Source organism: Equus asinus, chromosome 5 (genome assembly GCF_041296235.1).
Source record: "Equus asinus isolate D_3611 breed Donkey chromosome 5, EquAss-T2T_v2, whole genome shotgun sequence".
In the NCBI taxonomy this organism is placed as follows: Eukaryota; Metazoa; Chordata; class Mammalia; order Perissodactyla; family Equidae; genus Equus; species Equus asinus.
In genome coordinates this window covers 33,770,870-33,796,799 of record NC_091794.1, presented here as the reverse complement: position 1 = coordinate 33,796,799, position 25,930 = coordinate 33,770,870, and the positions used below count along the sequence as shown (strand labels likewise).

The 25,930-nt window shown below is 38.7% G+C and overlaps 1 protein-coding gene across 22 annotated transcripts in view; it reads left to right on the top strand.

The window, feature by feature from the left end:
* The window catches only part of LPP (LIM domain containing preferred translocation partner in lipoma), a 655,109-nt gene that overhangs the window by 403,129 nt on the left and 226,050 nt on the right, over positions 1 to 25,930 (top strand). For all 22 annotated transcript variants that reach the window (XM_070509219.1, XM_070509220.1, XM_044771277.2 and 19 more), the window contains one exon: positions 2,152 to 2,841. In XM_070509219.1, the coding sequence (XP_070365320.1) occupies positions 2,152 to 2,841 (690 nt within the window). The remainder of the gene's footprint in view (positions 1 to 2,151; positions 2,842 to 25,930) is intronic.

Genomic DNA, 25,930 nt, shown 5'->3' with positions numbered 1-25,930 from the left:
GTTTTGCCCCCTACCTATTCAATGATAATAGCATCCCCTAGTCACTTTGACAATAAAAAATATCCGTACTCATTTCCAAACTCCCCTGGTCAGTAGTTGGTTTCCTCTCTAACTGAGAACCACTGTATGTGAACCAAATGTCCCTGGCAATGTTGTAATCTTAATCTCTGGATCAACCTAGATCACTGTTAGAAAGCTATATATTTAAATCAGTAGACTTGTATATTTCAGTGGGGGCAAGATGGCTACACACTGTCTACAGCCCCCCGTCCACATTCCAGGCAGAAAAGAAGAAAAAGACAAAGTAGGAATGGATGATGCTTGTGTCAGGAGAGCCCTGCTTTTCCCAGAAATGCTAAGTGGACATCTCCTTGGCCAGAACAGTGTCACCTGGCAAGTCCTACCTACAAAGTAGTCTAGGGAAGTATTTTAAGTGAGTGCATTGCTGGCCTGAACAAAATTGAAGTTCTTTGAGTAATGAAGAAGGGGAGTGGGTACAAGGAAGCAGTCAGCAGCATCCGTCCCGCAGGTATACATCTATAGTGGCTTGCTGTAGATAAATGAGACTAGAGTAATATAAAGTCTTGCATCCTTTCTTCCTATACATACTAGTATTTGCTTGGAAATCAATAAACAGCAAAATTAGAGTGTAGTCATTCATTTGTTGTATCAACAAATATAATCATAGTAACACAGAGCAAAATTAAAACATTCTGTTACTGGTATGTTTGCAGATCCCTAATAGACTAATGCCTGAGGATGAACATTTAAATCACCAAGCCTTCCCTAAGCCTTTACTTATCTCCAGCCTAACCAAGGCCTCGTAGTTTGGCAGCAAGGTCTTTACATCTTTGTGTCCTCAGGACTTTGTTAAGACTTTCAGTAAGTATTTCTGAGTTGAAGGAATGAATGGAACAGAAATCAGGAAGCTATAAAAGGAGGAAGAGGCTGCATTTGAGTTATCACTGGTAAATCACTCTCTGATGGGAATCTTTGATCTAAAACTTAGCTCTCTTTGGTTTTGCCAGCGGTGTTTGTTTCTCTCAACACCCTACTTGGCTTTTTTTGTTCCTTCTACTCAGTCCTCCAGCTCTCTTTCTCTAGTTCCTCCTTTTAGCAGTATGGTGAGTAAGTCTTTCGATAGTTTGATTGAGATAGAATTTTTCAATTTATCTATTTTCTTTTATTGCTAGTGATTTTGGTGTTATATGAAAAAAATCATTGTCAAATCTAATGTCACGAAGTTTTTCCACTATGTTTTCTTCTAAGAGTGTTATAGTTTTAGCTCTTATATTTAGAGCTAAAATTTTGGATGACTTTTTGTATATGGTATAAAGTAAGGGTTCAACTTCATTCTTCAACATGTGGATATCCAATTTTCCTAGGACCATTTGTTGAAAAGACTGTCTTTTTCTCATCAAATGGTTGTGGCACCCTTGTCAAAAATCAGTTGATCACAGATATGAGGCTTTGTTTCTCGGTTCTCTGTTCTGTTCCATTGCTCAATGTGTCTGACTTTATGCCACTACCACACCGTTTTGATTATTGTAGCTTTATAATAAGTTTTGAAATTGCAATGTGAGTCCTGCAATTTTGTTCTTCTTTTTCAAGATTGTTTTGGCTATTTAGAGTCTCTTGAGATTCCATATGAATTTTAGGCTAGATTTTTCTATTTTTGCAAAAAAGTGCCATTGGGATTTTGATTGGGATTGCATTAAATCTGTAGATTGCTCTGGGTACTGTTAACATCTTTACAATAGTAAGTCTTCCAACCCATGAATGTGAGCTGTCTTTCCATTTATTGTGTCTTCTTTAATTTATTTATGCAAACTTTTATAATTTTCAGTGTACAAGTCTTTCACTTTTTTGGTTAAGTTTATTCCTAAGTATTTCTTTTTTCTTTTTGATGTTATTGTAAATTGGTTTGTTTCCTTAATTTCTTTTCTGGTTTTTCATTGCTAGTACACAGAAACAGAACTGATTTTTGTGTTAGTCTGTGAACTCTTAGAGGGCAGGAACCGTGCCTTATTTGTATTTTGCAAAGTTAATACAAAAATAATAATAGCACTTACTAATATTTGTTCATTTACGTATTTTTATTTTTCATTGGCAGTAATCTTTGGCCTTTTTTTTCTCTCTCTCCCACCTTAGGGCTCTACTAGTTCAACAGCCTCTCCTCCAGTCTCCACCCCTGTCACGGGACATAAGAGAATGGTCATACCAAACCAACCTCCTCTAACAGCAACCAAAAAGTCTACATTGAAACCACAGCCTGCACCCCAGGCTGGGCCCATCCCCGTGGCTCCAATTGGAACCCTAAAACCCCAGCCTCAGCCAGTCCCAGCCTCCTATACTACGGCATCCACCCCTTCAAGGCCTACCTTCAATGTGCAAGTGAAGTCTGCCCAGCCCAGTTCTCATTACATGGCTGCCCCTTCACCAGGACAATTTTATGGTCCAGGGCCAGGGCCCCAGGGCTATAACACTCAACCAGTTCCTATCTCTGGGCAGGGCCCACCTCCTTCAACCCGGGGAGGCATGGATTATACATATATTCCACCACCAGGACTTCAGCCTGAGCCTGGGTATGGGTATGCCCCTAACCAAGGGCGCTATTATGAAGCCTATTCCCCAGCAGGGCCTGGCTATGGGGGCAAAAATGACTCTGATCCTGCCTATGGTCAACAAGGTCACCCAAATACCTGGAAGCGGGAACAAGGCTACACTCCTTCTGGAACAGGGAACCAGAACCCTGCTGGGATGTATCCAGTTGCTGGTCCTAAGAAGACCTATATTACAGATCCTGTTTCAGCCCCCTCTGCACCACCACTGCAAGCAAAGGTAAGAAACTCATTAACATAGTGTTAGAAATAAAGGGACACCTGTCTTGGCCTCTGTTCCCCAGAAATCAGAGGCTAAGGCAAAAGCATATGTGCTACTTTTATTTTATAGAAAGTGTAATCCCGTGGAAACATGAGTGAAGCTGGAAAAGGGGGAGATCCTATTTGGGGATCTGGGGCTATGTTACCAATATGTCCACTCTTTAGTATCAAGTGCAACTAATTGTTCAATCTTGAAGGATCATCTTCCAAAAGACTATGTAAATCGTAGCAGCTCAGGACAGTCTTGTTCGGGGGGAGGAAGGGAACATAAAGTATTATCCAGTTCTTGTCTCCTATTGGTCAAAGCTTCCCTCTGTGGATCAGAAACTTACTCACACTTAGATATTGTATTTACTTGGTGCTAAATAGATCTGTAGCATCTCATGCCTCAGCAGGGACAGGAAATCCACAGATCTGGAGGTGAGAGGTGTGCAGGGCAACATGAGGTGAGCTGCTGTCAGGTTCGGCTCGTGTGAAGGTGGTCAGAACCCAAGCAAAGTTGGTACCACAGGGGCTGCTGGGGCAGAACAAGTGGCCAGGGCCCAGGAGACACATGAACAAGGGGACCTAAGAAAATACAGGCACCTTGTCTAGTTCTTTGGTGAAGGGGCCACAGTATGATGGCACTTGTTTATTACCCCTTGTTTATCCACATTAGTGATCCTCCAGGAAGAATCTTATTCTCCAGGCTTTAACCTGGAGGGGCAATCATTAAAATTATTAGGCAATTTAAAAAACACTTTTATGAGAGTTATCTTTTTTGTTGTTTGATTTCATTGCAAGCATGTATGTCTTTGAAGTCAACACATTCAGTTACTTCCTATGAATAGGTAAGATATAATACTACACAGACCTACTCACTTATGACTTAGATTTTCCATGACAGTAATAGAACCAATATGATAATCTTTTCTCCTACCATGACAAGAAGAACCAAGGAGAGTTACTTGCAAAGGGTGAGATGGAGAAACCAAACTAGTTTCCAGCCATTGGTTTGGAACTGAGTCCTCCTTGCCTTTTGTTAGAGCTGTGAGAAATCAAAGATTGAGGAACACTTGATTAACTAGAAGTTGAGGGGTAATTTGGGGAGATGGGTTGGATAGAAGGTTGGGCTATACACTTTTTTTAATCCTTTACACATTTGAAATTGTCAATTTACAGACATATCCATTCACATTTTCAGCATTTTAACAAAAATTTGTCAGGTCCTTGCTCTCTGAATAAGGTGTTTACTAAACCACTATTCTCACATGAAAGCATCTGCTCTATTAATGGTACTCCAAATGAGTTTTGGTTCCTTAGAGGAAAAGAACCCTTCCCAGCAAGTGGGGCCCATGAGTAGGTGGAGGCATCCATCAACCTTATGAACGCCCAGTACGTGAAAGTGGGCTAGCCATGATCATTTCCAACATAGAAATTCCAAGTTAAAGTGTTGTGTTTTCAAAACATTACTCTTAGAAGGCCTTTCTTTCCAAAATCTCTTTCTGAAAAGAAATATTATTAAGGGTTTTTTTGTTTTGTTTTGTTTTGTTTTTAAATAAAGTGTCTCCAAAACAGCTAAGCTGGACAGTTTTGCCGTTTGTTAACATTATAGTATATTTTCATTAGTCCCTCCTGGCCCCAAAAACAACCAGTTCAGAAAAAATGGAGTTAGTCAACTTTTTCTTACTTTGCTACAACCACAACAAATTCCCCTACTTAAATTAGATTAAAAGTTTAGTTTGGGATAATTGCCATCAACGCAACTTCAAAGAGGTATGCAGTTTTGCCCTTTCCAAAGCAGCCTGACTGACAGGATGGCTGAGTGATGTTCCTAAGGGAAAGAGATGGGCCCTGAGTTGTTTTAAGGATCCTGTCACCCCACCTGGGGAAACAGACATGGGACAGTGCAAACGAGCGTCTAGGTGGAGGGAATAATATGGTGAGAAGTACTGAGACAGTCTTTGTGTTTCTTGTTTTCCCATCAAGTCACTGGGCACTCTGGATGGTCTCTCTTCAACATTTGGAACCAATCTAGTGGTGCAGGAAAAAGAATTAGCAAGACCTAGATCTAAGATGTTAGGTCCAGCCACATCTCTAGCATTTGGTCTGTCTTCACCAACCTACTCAGGGTGATGAATGAACTTTTATTAACCACTCACCAGAAAGCATGAAACTTTATCTTTCTTTTTATTAGAGTAATTATCCAAGATGATCGATTATATTTTTAAGGATTCTGGATATCAGTGAATTTCATGTCATTTTTTTAAAATTTTGAAATATTTGTTTCTCCACAGTGTCATGTGTTTTAACATCATATTGTGCATTTTAAAAATGAAAATCAAATCATGTACTTTTCACTGCAGATATTAAGGAGAGTGGTTAGAGGTTGATATTTAGCCATCTGTCTGTGTTTGGGGAAAGGGGAAAGAGGCTGACGAAGCTACAGATTGTGTGTGTGTTGTGGAGGCATTGGTGGATGAAGGGGTGGGCTCTTCCACAGTTGGTCTTTGAGCAGAACAATGCCGTATTCAACTGCACCTGTGCACAGAGGACCTTATTGTCCCAATATTGACTCTGCGTGGCTTAATGATGTGACTACTGGCTTGAGAAATGAGCTCCTAATTCTAAGCCCAGTTCCGCCATTGACATTCCTCTTTCAGCTTGAGGAAAGCCTCTCGACCTCTTTCTGTCACGTTTCTAGCCTCAGTAAAGTGTAATGTCATCCTTGCTAATTAATTAATGATTGCAAAGAGCTTGGAAATTTCCAAGGGCTGAGTAATTGCCAAGTGAGGACTATTCAGCTTTTTCACTGGCTTCCATATATTTCCAATCTTTTAGTCACTGATGGAAAACTTACCTTCGTGCCTTAAAACAATTATCTTTTGTTACATTGAGATGTTCTAAGGAATTTGGCATTTAATCCATGAAGGAAAAAGTTTTAAAAAAATGAAACAAATGAATCTCCCCTATATTTGAGATGAGCTGCTTTCATTTTCCCACATCATGGGGGGCTCGTGATTGTATTTGTCTCCCATGATGTGCTGAGCAGGGAATTTGCATGCTAATTGACCATAATATGTTTCCTGTACCATCTGAGCTGAGTTCCTTGAAACATATTGTTAAAAGCAAGTCTTTATAAGAGAGAAATGTTCTCTTCTTACTGGAAATCCACTTAAAGACACAGTAGAATCTTTCCTCTTTGCTATTTATATAAAAGCTAATATCTGCTAGTTGCTGTGCAGTTCACAGAACTCTTGTCTTTTGTGTTATCTTCCCATCCCTGTGAGGTGGGATATGTCTTTTCTCCAATATTCAGATGAGGTGAGTTAGCTTGAAAGCCCCAGAGCCAGGACCTGGAGGCCAGTCCTCACCCTCATGTCCACAATGGCAGGGCAGTTTTAGCACTCATGTCTTTGTCATGAACCTAATCTATGTCAGCCTCAGTTCCATTGAAGAGACAGGTGTTTGCTCTGTAGTGTGTGAAGAGCACAGGTGCTGTGATCTCAAGAAACCTGTAGAGGCCCACCTAGTGTAGGGGTTAGGTTAAATTTTAAAATCATCTGTTATTAAAATTTCCTTGGAAAATCCTTCAGGAAGGTGAGACCTTGGAGATCAACAAAATACCTTTCAATAAATCTAACACAAAGCTTTTCTTATCCAAAGTTAGAACAGATCACTGCTTTTCATTTAGTTTTTGAATCTGGGGGATATTTAATGGGTCAGAGAAGAGAGTAAAAGTAATGAACTGCCGGAGTCAGTGTTGAAGGGTCCCCAAGACCTGTAAATTGTTATGATTAAGAAAATATTTGAGAATGTTGACATAGTAGCATTTCAAACATTCAAGTAATATCAAAATGTTTAAATTTTTTATTGTGGAAAAGAGAGGGGTGTATTTATTAGGTGTACTGCAGAGAATTGGTGGCATTTTGGAGAGAACTATCTGTGGTAATCCTTGTGCCAAATATCTCTCAATTTCAGAATCAGAGAAACAAAAAAGAAGAGATGGTTAGAGTGGAGAGAGAGATGGATGCAGTTGTAGCCTCCGGTCAGGTGCTAAAACCTGAGTATGTGTAAAGATGAGAATGGAAGAAATTACTTGAGAAGACCAGTGACAGTAATGTTAGTAATTCCCCTTTGTACGAAGTTTTTCTGTTTCTAGAGTGCTTTGTGGAGCTCATAAAATCCGTGAGCGTTAAGCACAGATAGAGGTTTTTGTCTCTCTTTTACTGATGAGAGTTCAAAAGCTCAGTAATGAGAGTCGCTCACCTAGGTCAGGTTCATGGGAGAGCCACAATTCCAAGTCAGGTCTTCTGAAGATTGTCCTCATGCTTTCTCCCTCATCAACCATGGATGTTGGCATGCTTTGGTGTTTGAGTGGTGGGAGAGCCATGTCAGCATCACCAACCACTGAACATGGCTCCACTATGGCCCACATCACAGGCACATACATAAGTGGGCTCCGGCTGTCATTGTGCACTGTCATGAGATCAACAGTTGGAGGGGAAGCACCCGTTAAATTCCTGCTGGACACCCAGTCTTGGGGCCATGGGGCTATACTTCCTCTTCCCCATCATCTGTGTATGGTTTGTTCCCCTTCTTTTTACCTTCACAATATCTCAGATCTATTTTCTTGTCTAAATCCCCATGCTACTGTCCTAGTTTAGGTGTCCTCGTTTCTCACCTGAGCCATTGCAATAGCCCCTTAATGGGCATCTCCATGTCTAGTTTCTCTTCACACCCGTTCATTTTACACATACGACCAGTAATCTCTCTACCATACAGCTCTCCCCTTGTCATTAATTGCCCTTTTTAAAAACCTTCAGGAGTTCCCAGCCAGTTATGGAATGAGCTAAAACTTTAACTGGATTTCCAGTTTTATCTCCCCCTTTAAGCATCCTGGCTGCCAGCCGAGAAGTTATTTTCTAGTTACTTCTCATCTCTATAGCTTTTCTCATGGATTCCTTCTTCCTGGAATGCCTTCCCAGATCTCCTCCAAATAAATAAAATATTTGCACATCTAATGTGACCCATTAAGACCAAGCTAAAGTGTTACTCTCTCTTGAGAAGCCTTCTCCTCTTTCTAAAATCAAGTTGTACACAGTGTCATCCTCTTTTGTAGAAGTTTTCACTCTTACTATACAGTCATGCACCCTATAGCAAGGTTTCAGTCAACAACAGATAGCACATATGAGTGTGGTCCCATAAGATTAGTACCATACAGCCTAGGTACGTGGTAGGCTATACCATCTAGGTTTGTGTAAGTACACTCTATGATGTTCACACAACGATGAAATCACCTACTGACACATTTCTCAGACTGTATCTCTGTCAAGTGACACATGACTGTACTAGAGTCATTTACGTACCTGTCTTCCACTAAGCCACGCCCCAGCATATATTAGGCTCTAAGATTTAGAGGATAGAGATGGTATCTGCACAACTCTGTTTCTTCCAGAGTAACTAACAGTATATAATATATCCTTGTTAATGATGACGCTTGAGGAAACTTCTTGTATCCTACTAAAATAAGGAGCAAGCTCTGCTTTGGAACTTAAGAGGTTTAGCAAAATGCTGAAACCCAAACCTACTCCACCAAATCAGTTTAGGAAACCTGAGTAACACAAACATTGTCACGTTAGCAACTCAGTATCCAAAGTAGCTAGATAATTTCTCATGTTCACTGTTGCCCTATCATTTGTCTGGGATACACTCGTGTGTATGTGTGTGCTGTTATGTACACAATCTTTTTTACTTTCTTCATTTGCCAGTCATCCGTGGAATTTATTGATTTATATTCTTTAATTGACTTTTTGAGGTTTAATTTACAAACAGTAAAATGTGCCTATTTTAAATGCAGAAGGCAGTGAATCATTCAGAAATGTATGCACCTGTGTAGCCACCATCACAAACAAGATAGAGAACATTCCAAATACTCAACAGAGATCCCTCATGCCCTGTAGCAGTCTATCCCCTTTACCCTCAGCCCTAGGCTCTAACATAGATTATTTGTACCATTTTTAGAATTCCGTATAAATAGGATTACATAGTATGCAGTCTTGTCTCCGAGCTTCTTTTACTCATTATAATTTTTAAGATTCATTTATGTTGTTGTGTGTTTCAATAGTTCATTCATTTTTATTGCTAAGTAGTGTTCCATTCTATGGATATGCTACAATTTGTTTATCCATTCACCTGTTTTGGGGCATTTATTTTTTTTTCTGTTTTGAATTATGAATAAATCTACTATGAACATTTATGTACCAGTCTTTGTATGGATATAATTTTCATTTTTCTTGGATAAATACCTAGCAGAGGAATTGCTGGGTCATGTGGTAGCTATTTAACTTCATAGGAAACCGCTAAAATTTTTTCATAAATGTACCATTTTACATTTTCTTCAGCTGTATATGAAAGGTGCAGTTGCTCTCCAATCTCGGCAACACTTGATGTTGTCAATCTTAGTTTTAGCCAGTTTCCTGCTGCATAGATGTATCTGATTGTGGTTTATATTTACATTTTCCTTTTGACTAACAATGTGGAACACTTACTGTTCTTGCACTATTGACCATTTGTATCTCTTCTTTTGGGAAGTGTCATCAAGTTTTTGGCCCATTTTTTAATTGGATTGTTTCTTTTTATTGAGAGGGGTAAGAGTACATTATATATTCTGAATAAATCCTTAGATGTATGCATTGCCAATATTTCTTCCTAGTTTGTGACTTTACTTTTCATTTTCTTAATGTTGTTTTCTGAAGAGCAGAATTTGTAATTTTGATGAAGGTCAATTTATCACTTTGATCTTCTATGGTTTATGCTTTCTGTTTCCTTACATATTTTTGCCTCCTCATAGTCACAAAAATTTTATTCTATGCTTTCTTTTAGATGTTTTACAAGTATATTTAGGAGTATAATTCACTTCAATTTAATTTTTATGTATTGTGTGAGATAAGGGTCAAAGTTCATTTTTCCCCCATTGGGATATCCAGTTTTTCCCAGCATGATTTGATAAAAAGACTCCTTTCTTTCGTTGAAATACCTAAACACCTTGACAACAATCAAATATATGTGGGTCTATTAGGACTCTATTCTATTCCATTAATTTATATATCTATCTTTAAGCCAGTGACTTTCATAGAAGATCTTGAAATCAGGCAGTGTAAGTTTTATGTCTTTGTTCTTCTTCAAACATGTTTTGATTATTCCAAGTCCTTTCTATTTCCATATAAATTTTAGCATCAGCTTGTAAATTTCCACACAGTAGCCTACTGTGATTTTGATTGAGATTTTGTTGAATCTATAGCTCAATTTAAAAAGAACTCATTATCTTAACAATATTGACCCTTCCAATCCATGAACATGATATCTCTCTCATTTTCTTTATGTTTTCATTAATTTCTCTCAACAATGTATTGTAGTTTTACACATATTTTGTTAAATTATCCCTAAGCATTTCATGTTCTGGATGCTATTGTAAATGGTATTTTAAAAAATGTCAGTTTGTCCTTGTTTGCCATTAGTATATGGAATATCATTGATTTTTGAATGTTGACCTTGTATCTCACGATCTTGTTAAATTTAACAATTTTACTACCTTCTTTAAGACGCCTTAGTCTTTTCTACCTTACCATTTCATCTGCAAATAAATTCTTGATTCAGTTTTTATTTTTTTATGGATATGAGTCTATCCATCAACTTCCTGTGTCTGGAAGATTTGCTTCTTGATTGAGGAAGAAGCAGTTTCCTACAAATTTGAACAATGTAAATTGGAAAAAAATAAATCTGTACTCTCTGCTTCTCTAGACTAGCCTGTTGAAACTGTCAGACATAGAAGTCACCTTCAGAATCATTAGGGCATACCCCTTAAATTTATGGATGAGAGAACTGAAGAGTTACAGTGACTTGAAGAGTTAGCTATACAATTAGAAAGTGGCACATTTGAGTAGAAAACGAATGCTTTTTTCTATACCACAATTCCTGTCTGCACTGGTTAAGGAACGGTGAGATGGGAAGTATAAAGGACCTTTAAAAGGTTTAATAACTGTAGCCCAAAGGAGCTCATCTTCTAGCTTTAGACCTCCACAACAGTTTGTAGGGCCTCTTAATGGTAGAAAATGGCTATCATTCTAGTTGTCCTTGTTCTGTCTCACAGTTGTTCCTGTGGAAAACTTGTACTTAGGGTCTATCTGACTTTGACTCAGTCCACATTTTTCCTTGCCTTGATTTTAAAAGTTATCATTAGGATGGACACTAAAATGTCTGTGAATATTATTTATTCATCTTACTCATCTAATCTTTTTCGTAGATTTAGATATTTAAAAATATCACAGGTCCCTAATCTTTTTGGAATATTAAATAAATCATTTTAAACAAGTGATTCTAGCTTTCTGTATTTTTTTTGTTTGTTTTTATAAAACGAGAGAACTCACTTCAATTTCCCAGTGTCTTGTCTTTGTTTCCTTTCAGTTCTATTGTAAAACAAATACCCAACTGATGGATACATCCTTCTAGGAATCTCACTTCCTTCTTGGCCAGCTGCAAATACTCATACCATCCTATATCAGAGGAGAGATGATAGTTGTTTTCTTCCCCAACAAACAAAGAAGCTTGACCATTATTGATCTATAATGATTACTGGTAAATATTAAAACTTTGAAAGATTCTGCACACAAAATGTTAGGAATTATCCCATAGTGAAAGTCAAATAGTTGGTTTTCCAAAAGTTCCATCATCCCAGTAGTAAAAATTAACTTGATATTTTAGCTCTTTGATTTTCTGGAATACAGAAAACCCATCTTTTAGATACACTCTTAGCAAATGATAGAGTTTGCTCTATTTCGTCCTTGGAATTCAGTGAATGTTCTTCAGAAAATAAATGTGGTTTATTTCTGAAGGTTACTTACAATAACATTTTGAAATATACAATAATAACATGTAACATTTTTATAACCCCTTACAAAATTTTCCAAACACTTTCCTATATGGGGAAAACTCTATAACGTCCATAGACAACTTGCCTAGTGTCCTACCAATACTGAATGCCAGAGGGAGGATGAGAACTTAGGTCTCTGACTGCCAGCCCAGTGTTTTTCCTTCTCCATGACACTTGCCCCCATTCAAAGCTATCTGTGTTTACATGTATTAGCTTAGTGTACAGTTTTCCAAACATCAGATATTCCTTGGACTCAGCAGTTTAAAGAATAAAACTTTAGAGTTATGTTTCTTGGACATAGCATATATTTAACACTATTTGAAACCCAAGATTCAGTCAACATTATATCCAGAGTCAAGGAGTTGAAACTATACCCTAAATCTAAGTTCAACATAATCGGCCCCCTTTTCTTCAGTGTTTATAAATATTTGGTACATTTACATCTCCTCAACCATAGACACCTCATTTATTTTTGAGGTACCTTCAGGGATTCCTGTGAAAAAGGTAGAATAAGAGGGTGTAGGTATGCTAGTTGTATTCTTTCTGGATCTGTTCGCTATTATGCTTATTTTTCAAGGTGCATACCTGCAATCTTTAACAAAAAAATTGTGTAGAGTTACTATAAAGATATTCGTAATTTTCACCAGAGGAAACCCCATTTTTCATCCTGCTAGCCAATCCATCCAAAGGACACAAAGTATTAGTTAAGCAGGCTCTTTAGGAGACAAATGATGCTAGTGATCCCTGCAGAGGTAGGGAAATTGCTAATGACCAGCAGAAAACTGGAGAAGAGTTCAGAAAGGCAGGCTGAGGAATCTGGACCTGGGCCCAGCAAACTGCAGCCCATGGGCCAGATCTCACCCACCACCTAGTTTAATAAATGATGTTTTATTGAAATAACAGCTATGTTCACTTGTTCCTGTGTTATCTACGGCTGCTTTCACACTTCAACAATAGAGTTAAGAAGGTTGCAGCAGAGGCTGTGTGTTCTTCAAAGCCCAAAATATTTCCTGTATGTTCCTTTACAGAAGAAGTTTACTAACCCCTTATCTAAAATATGGGAAGGACTTTGCAAAATTTACATTCTCATGAAAATTACTTGAATATTCCTCAACTTGTCTCTGTCCCATACAGCACAGTGTTATGTGTAAAGCTAATGCAGCTTTTTTCCTCATTGAGGGAAACATCACCTTGATCTCCTCCCTGTCCAGGCCCGCTCCTCCCGCACGCAGTTGTTACCCTTTTCAGTAATGATTCTGCTCTTCCAGGAGTTCGAGCCTAAAACCTGAAGTCGTTCTTGACTCCTCTCTTTCTCTCACACAGCAAACGCTTTCATTTCCACCTTTAAAGTATGTCTAAACTCTGATCACTTCTCACCGTCTCCACTGCCTGTACCATGGTCTAAGCCCCATCGCATCTTGCCTGGGTCATCACAGCCACCTCCTGCTGCTCTGCTCTTCCCACCCTTGTACAGTGCGATCGTATATAAGTCCTATTATTTCACTTCCCTGCTCAAAACCCTCCAACAGCTTTCCGTCTCAGCCTGAGAAAAAGCCAGAACCGTGCCTACAAGGCCAAACTCTGTCCACCCATTCTATCCACGCCCTCCTTCACTCTGTTCCAGCCACACTACATCCAGGTGCACTCTGGTTTCAGGGCCTTTGTTTTGCTGTACCCTCTGCCCGGAATGCCTTTCTCCCGGTATCCACAGGACTCCTGCAGGACATTATGCAAATGTTACTTTGTTGGAGAAGTCTTCTTTGACCACCCTGTCTAAAATACCTCCCCTGCCCCAAAGTGTCCCTGTACACCTTTATTTCATTTCTCCTGTGATATTTATCACCATCTAACTTATTATATATTTTAATCATTGATTCTTTGTGTCTCTCCCCCTGAAATGTGTCACAAGAACAGAGCTTTGTGTCTGTTTTGTTAACTACTATCTAGCGAACAGTACCTGGCAAGTAGTAAGACCTCTGCGAAGATGTGTTAATAAATGAATGAGCAAGTGCTGGGCACAGAGTCATTCCCTCTGATAACTTTTTATCCAAATAACTATTATGTGGGAAAGGGCACAAAGCCCTGAGGTCCTCCCATGTATGACACCCACTTTATGTATGATTTTCCCAAATTTTGTGTTCTCCATCCCACCCACCTTCCACTACCTAAGCTTCTCAGCCCTCCCTTTCCCAACATGTGTGGTCTATTTTGATAACGTCCACATGGTAGAAAGACCCTAGTATTTGAAATCAAATCTGAGTTTGAGTTCCAAACTACAGGGATAGTTGTGTGTGATGATAGATGCAGAGGTACTTTTTGACTATAAAATGCCACACCCATGCAAGAGATTGTTACTATACTTTGAAAGGCTTAAGCTAAAGGAGGGGGACTAAAAGTCTGAGTGATAAACGGGACTGCTGAATATTTTAAAGCAGTATGGATTAATAGCTGCTAGTATTGATTGGGCATTTGTAGCAGGTACTATGCTAAGCATCTTCCATGGATTGGCTCATGCCATCTTCTCAGTAACACTTTTGGGTAGATAGTGTTATTATTTTCATTTTGCAGATCAAAATTGAGTCTTAAAGAGATTAAGTAGTTTACCCAATCCAGAAACTCTTTTATAAACTTTCATGAATATAAACAAAGCTAAATGTTAAAGCAAATGAGATCAATTTTATGAATACCAATAAATATGGCTTCATTTGTTCATTCATTAAAAGGTATCCAACATTTATTTTTTACTACTGAGGTTAGAGTCAGAAACGGGATGATTGCTTTCCTCTTAAAGCTTGTATTCTAATTGTGTTTTCAGAAGAAAAGCAATAAGACGTAATTTTAGACAGTGATACTTGCTCTAAATAAAATAAAAGAAATATCTTAATATTGGGATAGAGAGTGACTGATTTAGATAGCCTACTCAGGAAAGTCGTTGAATACATGACATTTGAGCCAAAACCTGAATAATGTAGAGGAGCCAGGTCTTCTAAGTTCTGGGTGAAGAATATTACAAGCAGAGAACAGCAAGGATAAGTCCTCTGAGCTTGGCCTTTACAGGGATAGAAAGAAAGCCAAGGTGGCTGGAACGTAGTCAGTGGAAGAGAATGAAATAAAATGAGGTGGGAGGGGAAAGCAGGGTCCAGTTCTTATGGGCCTTGGTAAGGAGTTTGTCCTTATTCTAAGAAAAATGGAAATCCACTGGAGCATTTTTAGCAAGGGAATGATATGCTCTGCTTTTGTTGTAAGATAATCCCAGCCACTGTGTAAGATCAGAGTGGATGTAGGAACATTTGTTAGGCTCTGGTGCTTCTGTGTTTTCCCTTAAAATTATTGAAAAGATGGGCTTATGCACTTTCTTATTCATAAATAGAAGAGCTTTTATATTAAGAAATGTGAAGGCGTGGGACACCTTATTGGTATAGAATTTCTATCTACAGATTCCTGTAGTTGTATACTTAAGCAGACTCACAGCCTCTGGCTCCAGGGGCAGTGGAGGGAGATGGTTGTTGAATGAGAAGTGAAAATACAAAAGACACACCACCTATTCTCTCACAAGTAGCAGGGAAAGTTTTCCTGACACAAGCAGTAATGGAAGCAGTAATGGTTTGAGACTTAGGAGTTTGGGGGATGAACTACAGTTGCCTGTTTTCAAAAATCTTCAAATTTTAATTGCTTAGCCAAAAAATATATAGTGTGACACCATTATTTTATTTTATTTTATTTTATTTTTGGTGAGGAAGATTGTCACTGAACTAATATCAGTTGCGGTTCCTCCTCTTTTAGCTTGAGGAAGATTGTCACTGAGCTAACATCTGTGCTAATCCCCCTCTATTTTGTATGTGGGATGCTGCCACAGCATGGCTTAATCAGTGGTGTGTAAGTCTGTGCCCAGGATCAGAACCCTCAAACCCCGGGCCGCTGAAGCAGAGCACGTGAACTTAACCACTATACCACTGGGCTGGCCCCACATTTTTTTTTTTTTTTTAATGGCAGTTGAGCAGTTAAAAATTGAATACTTTAAAGTCAGGGAACATGGACACAGATGAGGGATGAAAGTTTCACCTACTTCTATTTTTATGACAAGGTCAATAGGTTAATGGGAGCATTCTTCTAAGCAGCCAGCAGTCTTTCTGGTCTGCTCATCCAGTCTCTACCCTTGGTGGCAATATAACCAATAAAAGGCAAATAATGACATCTGTTCTTTGAGACCTCCTGTTCACACCAAAAGTGTCATTCACCTTGAGATGTGCCTCTCATCAGCTTGATTTTTCTTCACCCTCCTCTCTCTTCCCTTTTCAAATTATCTCTTTGCCTTGAAAAGACTTCTGCAATACTTTGGAGTCGCCTTAATAGTTCTTTGTGTAAATGGTCCACAGAGTATTATCAAAAGGGGGCTGCTTTCTCAGCACCAATATTGGGACATCTTAAGGGCTTTCACTGCAGCTCATGAACTGCTACCGAGTAATTCTGTCTAGACAGGGGCATATGTAGGTTAGCCACATTGTTTATTCCATTAGCATCACCAAGCATATATGAATTATATAGTAATTTTTAGGAAAAAATGTTGACGATATATGTAGTTTTAGTTATAATTCCAATGTTACACTATATGGCTGCATAGAACTATTCTGAAAATTTTACTTTCAATTAGTAACACATTCCATCTAGATGCTATTGTTCTAGATGCCAAAGAACATACAAAAATCAACTAAAACTTAGGTCATCCTCAGAGAGCTTAAAATCTAATAGGGAAGATCAAATGTGTATTACTGGTGACACTGACTCTGACCACTCTTACCTTCTTATTCATCAGTGTGAAGTATTATAGAAAATAGAACTAACATCACCACTTTTTGAGAGAACAGAGCGTCTCCCCACATGATCAGATACACATGAGCAAATAGTTCATAAAAAACAAGAATTATAAAAGCTAAAGGAAAGGCCCTAAGAAAGTTCTAGTGATATTCAGAGAAGGCAGAGAGAGTGGATCAGTTTTGCAAGGCTTCGTGTGGGATTTGCCCTCTAGTAGTCTTGAATCAATGGAGATGAGCCGTGGGAAAGTAGGCAAGATTAGATTGTGTAATTGTCCAGAGCCTCTAATGTCTGGAGGATCAAAAGATCTTTCTCAACTTAGATTTATTTTGATATTACTTGACTGCCTTTGTGATTCTTCATGTTTCTAGCCATCTACCTCTAAAAATAAGATCAATTTTCAAGCTGGCTCGCCATTTATATCTTTGCATCTGATAACACAAAGATAAGCATGTATAGTGAAGATCTTAACGTAACTTTTTGTTACTGGCCAAAGTTAGTGGGTAAGTAACACCTAACCCAATGTTGTTTATTCTACGGTAGTGATTCTTAACTACTGCGAGCCCATGGCCCCTTAGGAAGCACATTCAAATCACTTGGGAAAGTTCAAGCTTAAAACACTATAGTGGTAAAATGTCCAAGTGTTCTGAAATTTAAAACCTGCTGTCAAGTATGAATGCTAGAAATCACTCAAGATGAGTTATTGTTTCTCTTTGTGCTGCCTTCATGTGCATAGACTCATTTAGTCCTTCCCCCCCCCAAAAAAATATTATTAATATCTTGTTTTTTTTATGGAGTGGGAAACTGAGATAGAGAGGGATGAGGTTATTTGCCCAAGACCACGTGGCTCAGGCTGTTTGCCATTATACTACACTGCCTCTTTGTAAAGGGATGTTAACAAAAATCCTCACTGATGTGCAGCAACCCAGCTTTAAACCTTAAATCAATCTCTCTTCTGATCTGGAGCAGGTCTTATATGCCAAGCTGCTGAAGATCCCTCTTCTTAGCATGAGGCTGTTGGGAGGTTATCTGTCAGGAGAGCTTCCTAATTGTTTTTCTAATAGAGGACTTAAGCTCATCTCTTCATTTTTTATCTACCAGTCTGCCTTACCAGACTATGAAGCAAGTGGCAGCATGAGGGATGTGATTGGTGGGCTGTGGAATGGAGCTAAGCAGAATGTCCTAGAGGAGAATCTAGCCAATAACCTTGAACCTTAAAGAGGGAAGTGGTACTGAGCTCTGAGATGCAAGACAAGCCAGAAACAACCTCAGAGCTAATGTACTGCATCAGCACAATGTCTCCCAGTGAGAAGGAAAGACTCGTGGCAAAACCAACAATGACCAGTTTTTAAGAGTGGGATAATTTCATCCAAACATGTAAACTGCTTGCCAAATGCCAGGACTAACTTTGTTTTGTACATTTGCATGAATAATTTGCATCGTCGTTGAAGAGCTGATCGGAAAATGGTAGGGGGAAAAGAAAATGTTAAAACAAGCTGTAAAATCCAGCCTATTTTTATCTGAAGTTTAGAGTTAGACAAAGCAAATGTTCTATTTACTGCTCACATTTCCGATTGATTCAAAATGAGCCTCTCCTGAAGAGGATTAAATAAATAAATAAATATCCAAAACTGTCATTCTTGAAACCTTTGGGTAGAACATTGAGTTGCATTCCTAGAGAAATGCCAAATGAATGAGCCCAGGCCAAGTTTGTTTGGAAAGCCTTATTTGGAGAACCATGCAAGTGTGAACTTGATCACGTGAAAAGTCCAGGCCTGTTCAGCCTTCTGTGGCAGTTCTATGAGTTCTGGTACCAGGCTATTAATAGGGAGTCAAGCACAAGTGTGCTGCTGCTTGCTTGCTTGCTTGCTTTTTTTTTAACTACATGGATCATATTTACAAAGGACCCTTTCCTTTAGCAAGAGGCTATCAGGTGAGGAAGTCATTGGTTTCCGTTTTATATCTTCTTATTCCATGTTTTATCCATGCTCAGTGTTAGAATTCTATTTTAAAAAACAGAAGTCTGATTTTTTTCTGTTTTGAGTATTAACCAATTACAAAGTCAAATAGAAGTCCTAGAAATTAAAACAAACTTTCCCAATAGTCTTCTGAAACATAACAATTAGCACAACAAATATACTCAGTGCTGAGGAGTTTGTAAATGTTTCAGCCATCAGAGATGGAATAAGGGGGTTGCCTTTGCTTCTCTAAGAAGCCATCTTGCTCATTCACAAGAAATTAAAACTCAGAAAATGACTGTCCAAGATCTCACAGCAGAGGTCAGACTTTAAAACAATTCTGAAACCTCTAAATTTGGGACATTGAAGACTATTGTATGTCTTCATTGTTAAGTACTTTATCATTGCTTTTGATAAAATAACTGAACATTTTAATGCAACACATTTTCATATCTGTTGTCTCATTTGCTTCTCAAAAAAAAAATCTTCTTGAGATGGACAGAGAATGAATAATCATCCTCTTTTACAGATAATGACACACTTTCAGAGAAGTCAAGTCACTTCCCCAATTTTGCACACTGCATAAATCATAGAATCCGTGTTCCTTGTCTATAAAATCTATAGCATGAAACATGTGGAGCTAAAAGAAATTGCAATTACCAGCTTTTCTGTTTACAGAATGCCTCTTGCAGTTGCTTAACATTTAGATTGAAGAATAGGATATTCATTAAACAGGACACTGAATAAAAAGCTTGGGCTGATATCTAGTGCTATCTAGGTGTTCTTCAGTCCTCCATCTGAGAAAAGTCTGTGGACAGTGACTTTATAGATGACAAGGTTACACAAACCTCAGAAGCCAAATAACCCTTTGATTATATGATGGAATTCTATTTACCAATTGGTCATTAGTACAATAGAAATGACTGTTCAAAATGGAAAGCGTTTGTAAAGCAGTATGTATAAAAAGTAAAGGTCTCTGACAAAATGACATTGGCCTTAGCTACTACATAATTGATATACCCAACAGTGAATAGTGATATTATTGTGTGCGTGTGTGTATGTGCATGCGTTTGCATGTGTTTGTTTATTGAGATATATTCAGATTTTGTGGGACCTATAGCTTTGAAGCGTATGAATTTGGGGAGACTTCTTTAAAAAATTTAAAATTGTGACCAGAAAATTATTGTATTAGTATGCTAGGGCTGCTCTAACAATGTACCACAGACTGAATGGCTTCAACCACAAAGATTTATTTTCTCACATTTCTGGAGGCTAGAATTCTGAGTTTAAGGTGCTGGCAGAGTTGGCTTTTCCTGAGGTCTCTCTCTTTGGCTTACAGATGTGTGGTCTTCTCCTATCTTCACTTGGTCTTTCCTCTGTGTATGTGTCTGTCCTGATCTTCTCTTCTTATAAGGACATCGATTATATTGCATTAGGCCCAACGTAATGATCTCATTTTGCCTGACTTGTCTCTTTGAAGGCCTTCTCTCCAAATATAATCACACTCTCAGGTACTAGAGGTTAGCACTTCAACATGTGAATTTTGGGGAGACATAATTCATTCCATAACAATTATATTTAAAAATGAATATTTATTTCAAATGCGAAAAGCAAATACAACACATTTGAAATTGATAAAAAGCTGTGAAATATGACAAAAATCCAGAAAAATATTCTTTTAGTTAGTTCACTAATTAAATGCCCGATGACTTTTTCTTAAGTTTTGTGGCTACATGCTTTCTGGTTACCTCTCCATGCAACCTAATTTTGTAATATTTTCTATAGGGAGAATAGAAAGATAATTTCAGTGTTTCCTCTAGCATGGTCAATAGAAATTTATTAGTATTGTTATAAGTTTGGAAAACTTCCTTTAATCTGCACTACCTTTTATCAGTAATATCCTGAAACTTGAGATGATTGTTGAATTTGAGGAAACTTCTATCAAGTTTTTGTTTTTATTTGTAAGCTGTTACAAAAAAGTTCTTACACTGATAAATTCTATTTTGTGAAATTTACATCAAAAAAGAAAATCAAATCAGCGGTGCATTTATCATTGCTTCCAGTTGTTGCGCACATTCCTGATAAGAGAAAGCATCTCCATTTCCATCATTGAGTACGGAATCCTCCCTATGTGTATTCTTTTATACATTTGACAATTGACTGAATGTTTGGCTGACTTAGCTTCGGACTTCATACGTTTTACACCCTGCTTCTCTCCTCCACCAGCATAATCCATGTGCTGGGTGTTGTAGGACACATTCGTGTCACAGGATTTCTGGCTCCATATCTCTGAGTCCCAGAGCTAGGAGAGTAGTGGACCCAGTGGCCTTTAAAGTATTCCAGGACAATGATAACTGGTGATGGCTTAAGCACACACCACAGTGACTGCAAACTTTATAAATGTATCCCACTATGCTCAACCACATGTATCCGCGACTCAGCTTCTCCTGGCCAAACCTCCCAATTCCTGAGGCCATTCCAACAGTGCCCTACTCATGCCAGAGGGCAGTCAGAGTGGGAAGAGACAGCAGTAGACACACAGCTTGGGCCACTCCCAGGACCGTAGAAGTGAGGAAGTGGCATTTGGTCTGGCATAAAGGATGGATAGGATTGGTATTGTGATACTGGGAAGAGAGAAGGGTCTTCCAGAGGGCTGATGCTACACATGGCTGCACCTCTACAAGACATTTCCTATGTCTGTAACATTTAAAGTTTTGTTTGCTTACGTGGCCAAAACAAATGAACTAAAGGAAGTCCCTGCTTTCGTGGCCACCTCAGTTCTGTTGAGCAATGTCCTCCAGAGTTTAAGGCCTCTTTCAAGGCTCAAGGTTCAGGACATCTGATCACATCTCTGTTCTGGGATGCCATAAGTAGTTTCTGTGACAACGTCTGAAGGAATTAAGCTAGTAGCTTTAGCCGCTTCACCAGAAATAGATTTCAGGCAACCCTTTCACTGAGACCCCATGCTTCAGTACTAGCCCCTGTGGACGAGTGGAATTCATTCTTCAGTGATATTTGATAGCAGCATTGATGTTACACTTTTGACTTGCTCCTTTTCTCTCTCACTAGTCCTCAACTCTCTCCCAAATTTGGTATTTGCTTTTGCTGTCTCTTTTTCCCATTTCCTGTTTGCTCCTTTGTGTTGTTTATGCCAGTGACTCTCCTCTCTCTTAAGGAAGACAGTCGAGGTTTGACCTTCTTTCTGAACTTTCCTTGGCCCAGAGAAGAGTCTAGCAAAGTGTCTTATTCATATGCAAACTAGGGCAAGTGGTTAACCCAGTGTCACCCAGTGTGACCTGTGACAGAACCGGTAGGGCTATTTGAATGTTCAATCTTTGCATGATTCTGCCAAGTCATCTAGATCTATTGGTTGTTTTAATCTTTGTGAAAGAGGTATTTTGTCTCCGACACACTGGGTTGTGAGCCTTTTGAGAGGAAGGTACTGCGTAGTAAAATACACACTACCTTGATGACTGACAGTGCACAGGCACCAACCAATCTAAACAGAACTCAGCCGGGTACCTCCCTCTTCGTGCTGAAACACAGTTATTTGCACAGATCACATGTTCAGTAAATATTGTATTGATTTTTTCATGGCTTTCTTAACTGTTCTTAATGTAACTTGAGGAATAGAGGTAGTGATAAATTAGTGGCTGACATAGCTGGTATTATAAGGTTTACTGGTGGCAGACAGCAGCCCTGTGGGTACTATTACTACTAGTCTCTGGTGGGAATGGCTGTCTGTATACCGAGTTTTTAGGACTAATAATAGGAAAGACCATTCAAAGACTACTCTTCCATTTATAGTGAATGAACATGCTTGTCTCAAACACATTTAGATCTCACATCATTTTGCTCCCTGTTGTGATTTTTTCCAGATAACTTATTCCAATGGCACGAGTATATTAAAATAAAATTGGATGGGGTGAGGGGAACATGCCAATAAGAAGAATCAGTCACTCTTGTGACAAATGACAGATAATACAGTCACAATATTTACAAGTAAAATGACAGGGAAATAACTGAAAAATATATCTGTATAGCATTCATACAGTGATTCTTCAAGCTATCACAGGTCTATGCTTGACTGATCCCTTGTCAATATGCTATATAATGTTATAGAGTGCTCTTCCTTTTTACTCTTTTGCTTTCGGTCGTGGGAATTAATTTGAAGGCTTTTAGCGTTCCGATCTCATTTTCTACTGTGTCCCAGACATGGCTCGTTCTGTCTGCCATGGAACTATCAGATAAACCACAGGGCTTGATTAGACCAGAACCACACTACCTGTTTCAGTCAGTCCAGTGATTCAGCACAAGATAGATTTTCAGGGGGTCTGTGCAAAAGGCTGAATGAAAATGTTCCATATAAAGTGTAGTTACATAAACCTTAATAAAAAGAAAGTACCGGGAAGCACTTAGTGCCTCAGACTCTGGAATCAAAGTTTTCTTCCTTTTTATCCCTTTTCTTAGACATTCAAGTGACCACCGTGATATTTTCTTGGCTGAACTAAACTTGAGCGCTAGAGAGGGATTTATAGAACTGCTGGTTCAAGCCTTTATTCTTCTCATTTGTCCACAAACACTTCTTGGGTACTTACCATGTGGCAGACCCTATACTAGGTGTTGCCTATGCCCAGATGGAGACAATATAGTCCCTGCTCTCAAACATTTCAGTGGAGGAAGAAATAGGTGAGGAACGAAGGCCTGGGGCCATTTGCTCAAGGCCCTGTAGGCATGGAAGATAGGACAGAGGCTAGAAAGAAGATCTCCGGCCCACTATTCGGTTTTGATTATCCTCAACCACTCCATCTCCCTAACTCAGGACACAGCAGAGAATTTATAGCTGGATTGAAATAATTAAAGTTCCTGGTTACAAACTTCATGGACTTTGTGTTGAAACTTTATGCTTAAAATATGCATTTTGTATTCAATATTATCTGGAATATTATCTGGAAGGAGAAAGGTAGATTTCTGACTTCTCTAAGCTTTCAGAAGCCTCTGATCTCACATTCTGGGTTGTTAGAAAGCTTTCATTTTGGGATAGTGCATCTTGGGACATCAGCGGCAGTTTAGAAAGCCTGCCATTGCATCTAGACAGACGCAGAGTTTGGATGTGTTTCTCAAGCCCTTTTGTTTGAATTGTGGAGCATAAATCTCACAAGACAGCTTGTTCTCAAGAGGTTACCGGTACGTTTGGTTCTAGACCCCCCACAAATACTGTGGGAACAGGCTTTGTCAGACTATTTTGACATGCTCAGACGGGGCGTTCTGAACCGTGTGAGAGCTGAACATTTGTGTACAAGGGAAACACAGGCAGTGCTGCTTGATTCTCTAGGCTGCTCCACTTCACATATCGAGGAAGTGGGCATTGCCTCAATAAACCAACGTCGCATATACCATTTCTGATATATCAGAGTCTGAAAGTTCTCTTTTTTGTAATTTGCTGCCATGAGAAATGAGAGGATCTCCTGGAGAGTAGGAGAATGATGAGTACGTCCCTTGAAATAATGAACATTTATTCCTTAACTTAGAATCTCGCAGATGGCACAGTAAGCACTCAGTAAATGTTTAAGTGAACTTTAATATCTGATTTGAGTTTGGTGTTACAGGAGTTTCAGTGACCAAGCTGATAAAAAAGAAGGGGTGTGGGACACAGGAAAGAGACCTAAGCTGGATCAAGAGTCCTGGTCTCTAGTTCTAGTTAATAATAATCCATAAGTAATTTTAGACAAGTCCTCTATCTTTCTTTTCCTGTTTTGTAAAATAAGAAAATTGGACTATCTTTTTTTTTTTTTTTGTAAGGCTTTTTAGGCCCTTACAAAATGTCAAAATGTCAAATGGCAAGTTAGTCCATAGTCCTTATCTTCTTTTAGCCAAACTCCAGGTTTATATCTCATTCCCTTTGTGTTTCTAGTTAACACCTAGCATATTTCTGAGCACCTAGCCAGTGCGCAGTAAACATTTATTAAATGACGACTGTGGAATGAGATAATTGTGATTGTGATCTGCTTCTATTTCCTAAATACAGGCCTATATATTTAGAAGCTACTTGAAAGTGACAGTCTTTTTTTTTTTTTTTTTTTTTGAGATAATATACTACTAGTCACCTTCTCTGCCCAGGGTTTGGCGTAGATCTTTGAAATGAGAGTTGAACGGTATCACACATTGAAAACTAGATCCCTAATGACATCCCATAGTAGTCACCTCAAAGGTGAAAATCCAACCCATTCAATGTGGTTACCTCTTTTATAGCGTAAATGATTTACCCAAGCACACTGCCGATGGCAGGATTCTCATTGCCTTACCACGTATCTCTTTTGAGCAACTCCAGTCAGTCAGAATGACAGTAACTGGCAGAAGACAAGAGCAAAAGGTCTAACCTCAGGTCAAAGACCATGTCTATCCCATGTCTTCATGTCTATCCCATGCCGGGGATTATTGATAGCCAGCGATTTTTTTCCAACCACACCTTTCCACCCAGAAGTTACTGTCCATTTATGTTATTCCTGAAAAAACAAAATCTAATGCCATAATGTGCTCTTTCAGAAACAGTAGAACATACTGTTAAAATGATGTGAGTGCATACTCGATCTCATCCCAGTTTGTTCTAAATGAGTAATCTGAAGTGAGTTTTCTAAATGTCACCAGTCTCTAGGGAGGAGGGTACATTTGCAGTGGATTTTTCTCAGTAGGGTAAATCTAAAGAAGTAATTAAGACTCCACATTTCTGATTTGCAGGAAACATTATTATGCATTTCCCTTGGATGAGAATAAGTAAGGAGGATAAAGGAAGACTCTCAGATTGCAGTCTGTGTGACCTGTTTTTGAATAAACATCATCATATTCCACAGTCAATTATCTCCAAAGTACATTGTGTTCTCTAGCCAGAGAGAGAGAGCGAGCAAGCATGAGAGAGAGACTGTCAGTTAGCAGTATTTAGAGAAAAGGACACATGCACTGGAGTGTACATTAATCTATTGTCCTCTGAATAATTTTATACAATCTGGGAGGGGGTAATCATGAGGATTATACATTATTTTTATGTGATTTCATAAATATCGAATTGCAGTCATCAGTGAAAGAGACAAGCATGGCTAGGAAAATAAAATGAGGTATGTTATGTTCAGCTCAGTAATAGGGCTCCTAATACCCAAAGAAAAACAAGTCATTAGTTACAACTATTGAATGGAAGTGGTTTAATCGGAGCAGCAGGATAAGTATCCCATTTTATTATGGCTTCGTTATGTGTTTTGCAAGACTCTGGCTCCCCATTAAAATTATTTTCTACAGCGACACTGTGAGGGTTCAGAACCCAGGAGTGTAACTATTATTTTTGTTTACACCACACTGCTCTGCTGGCAGAGTAA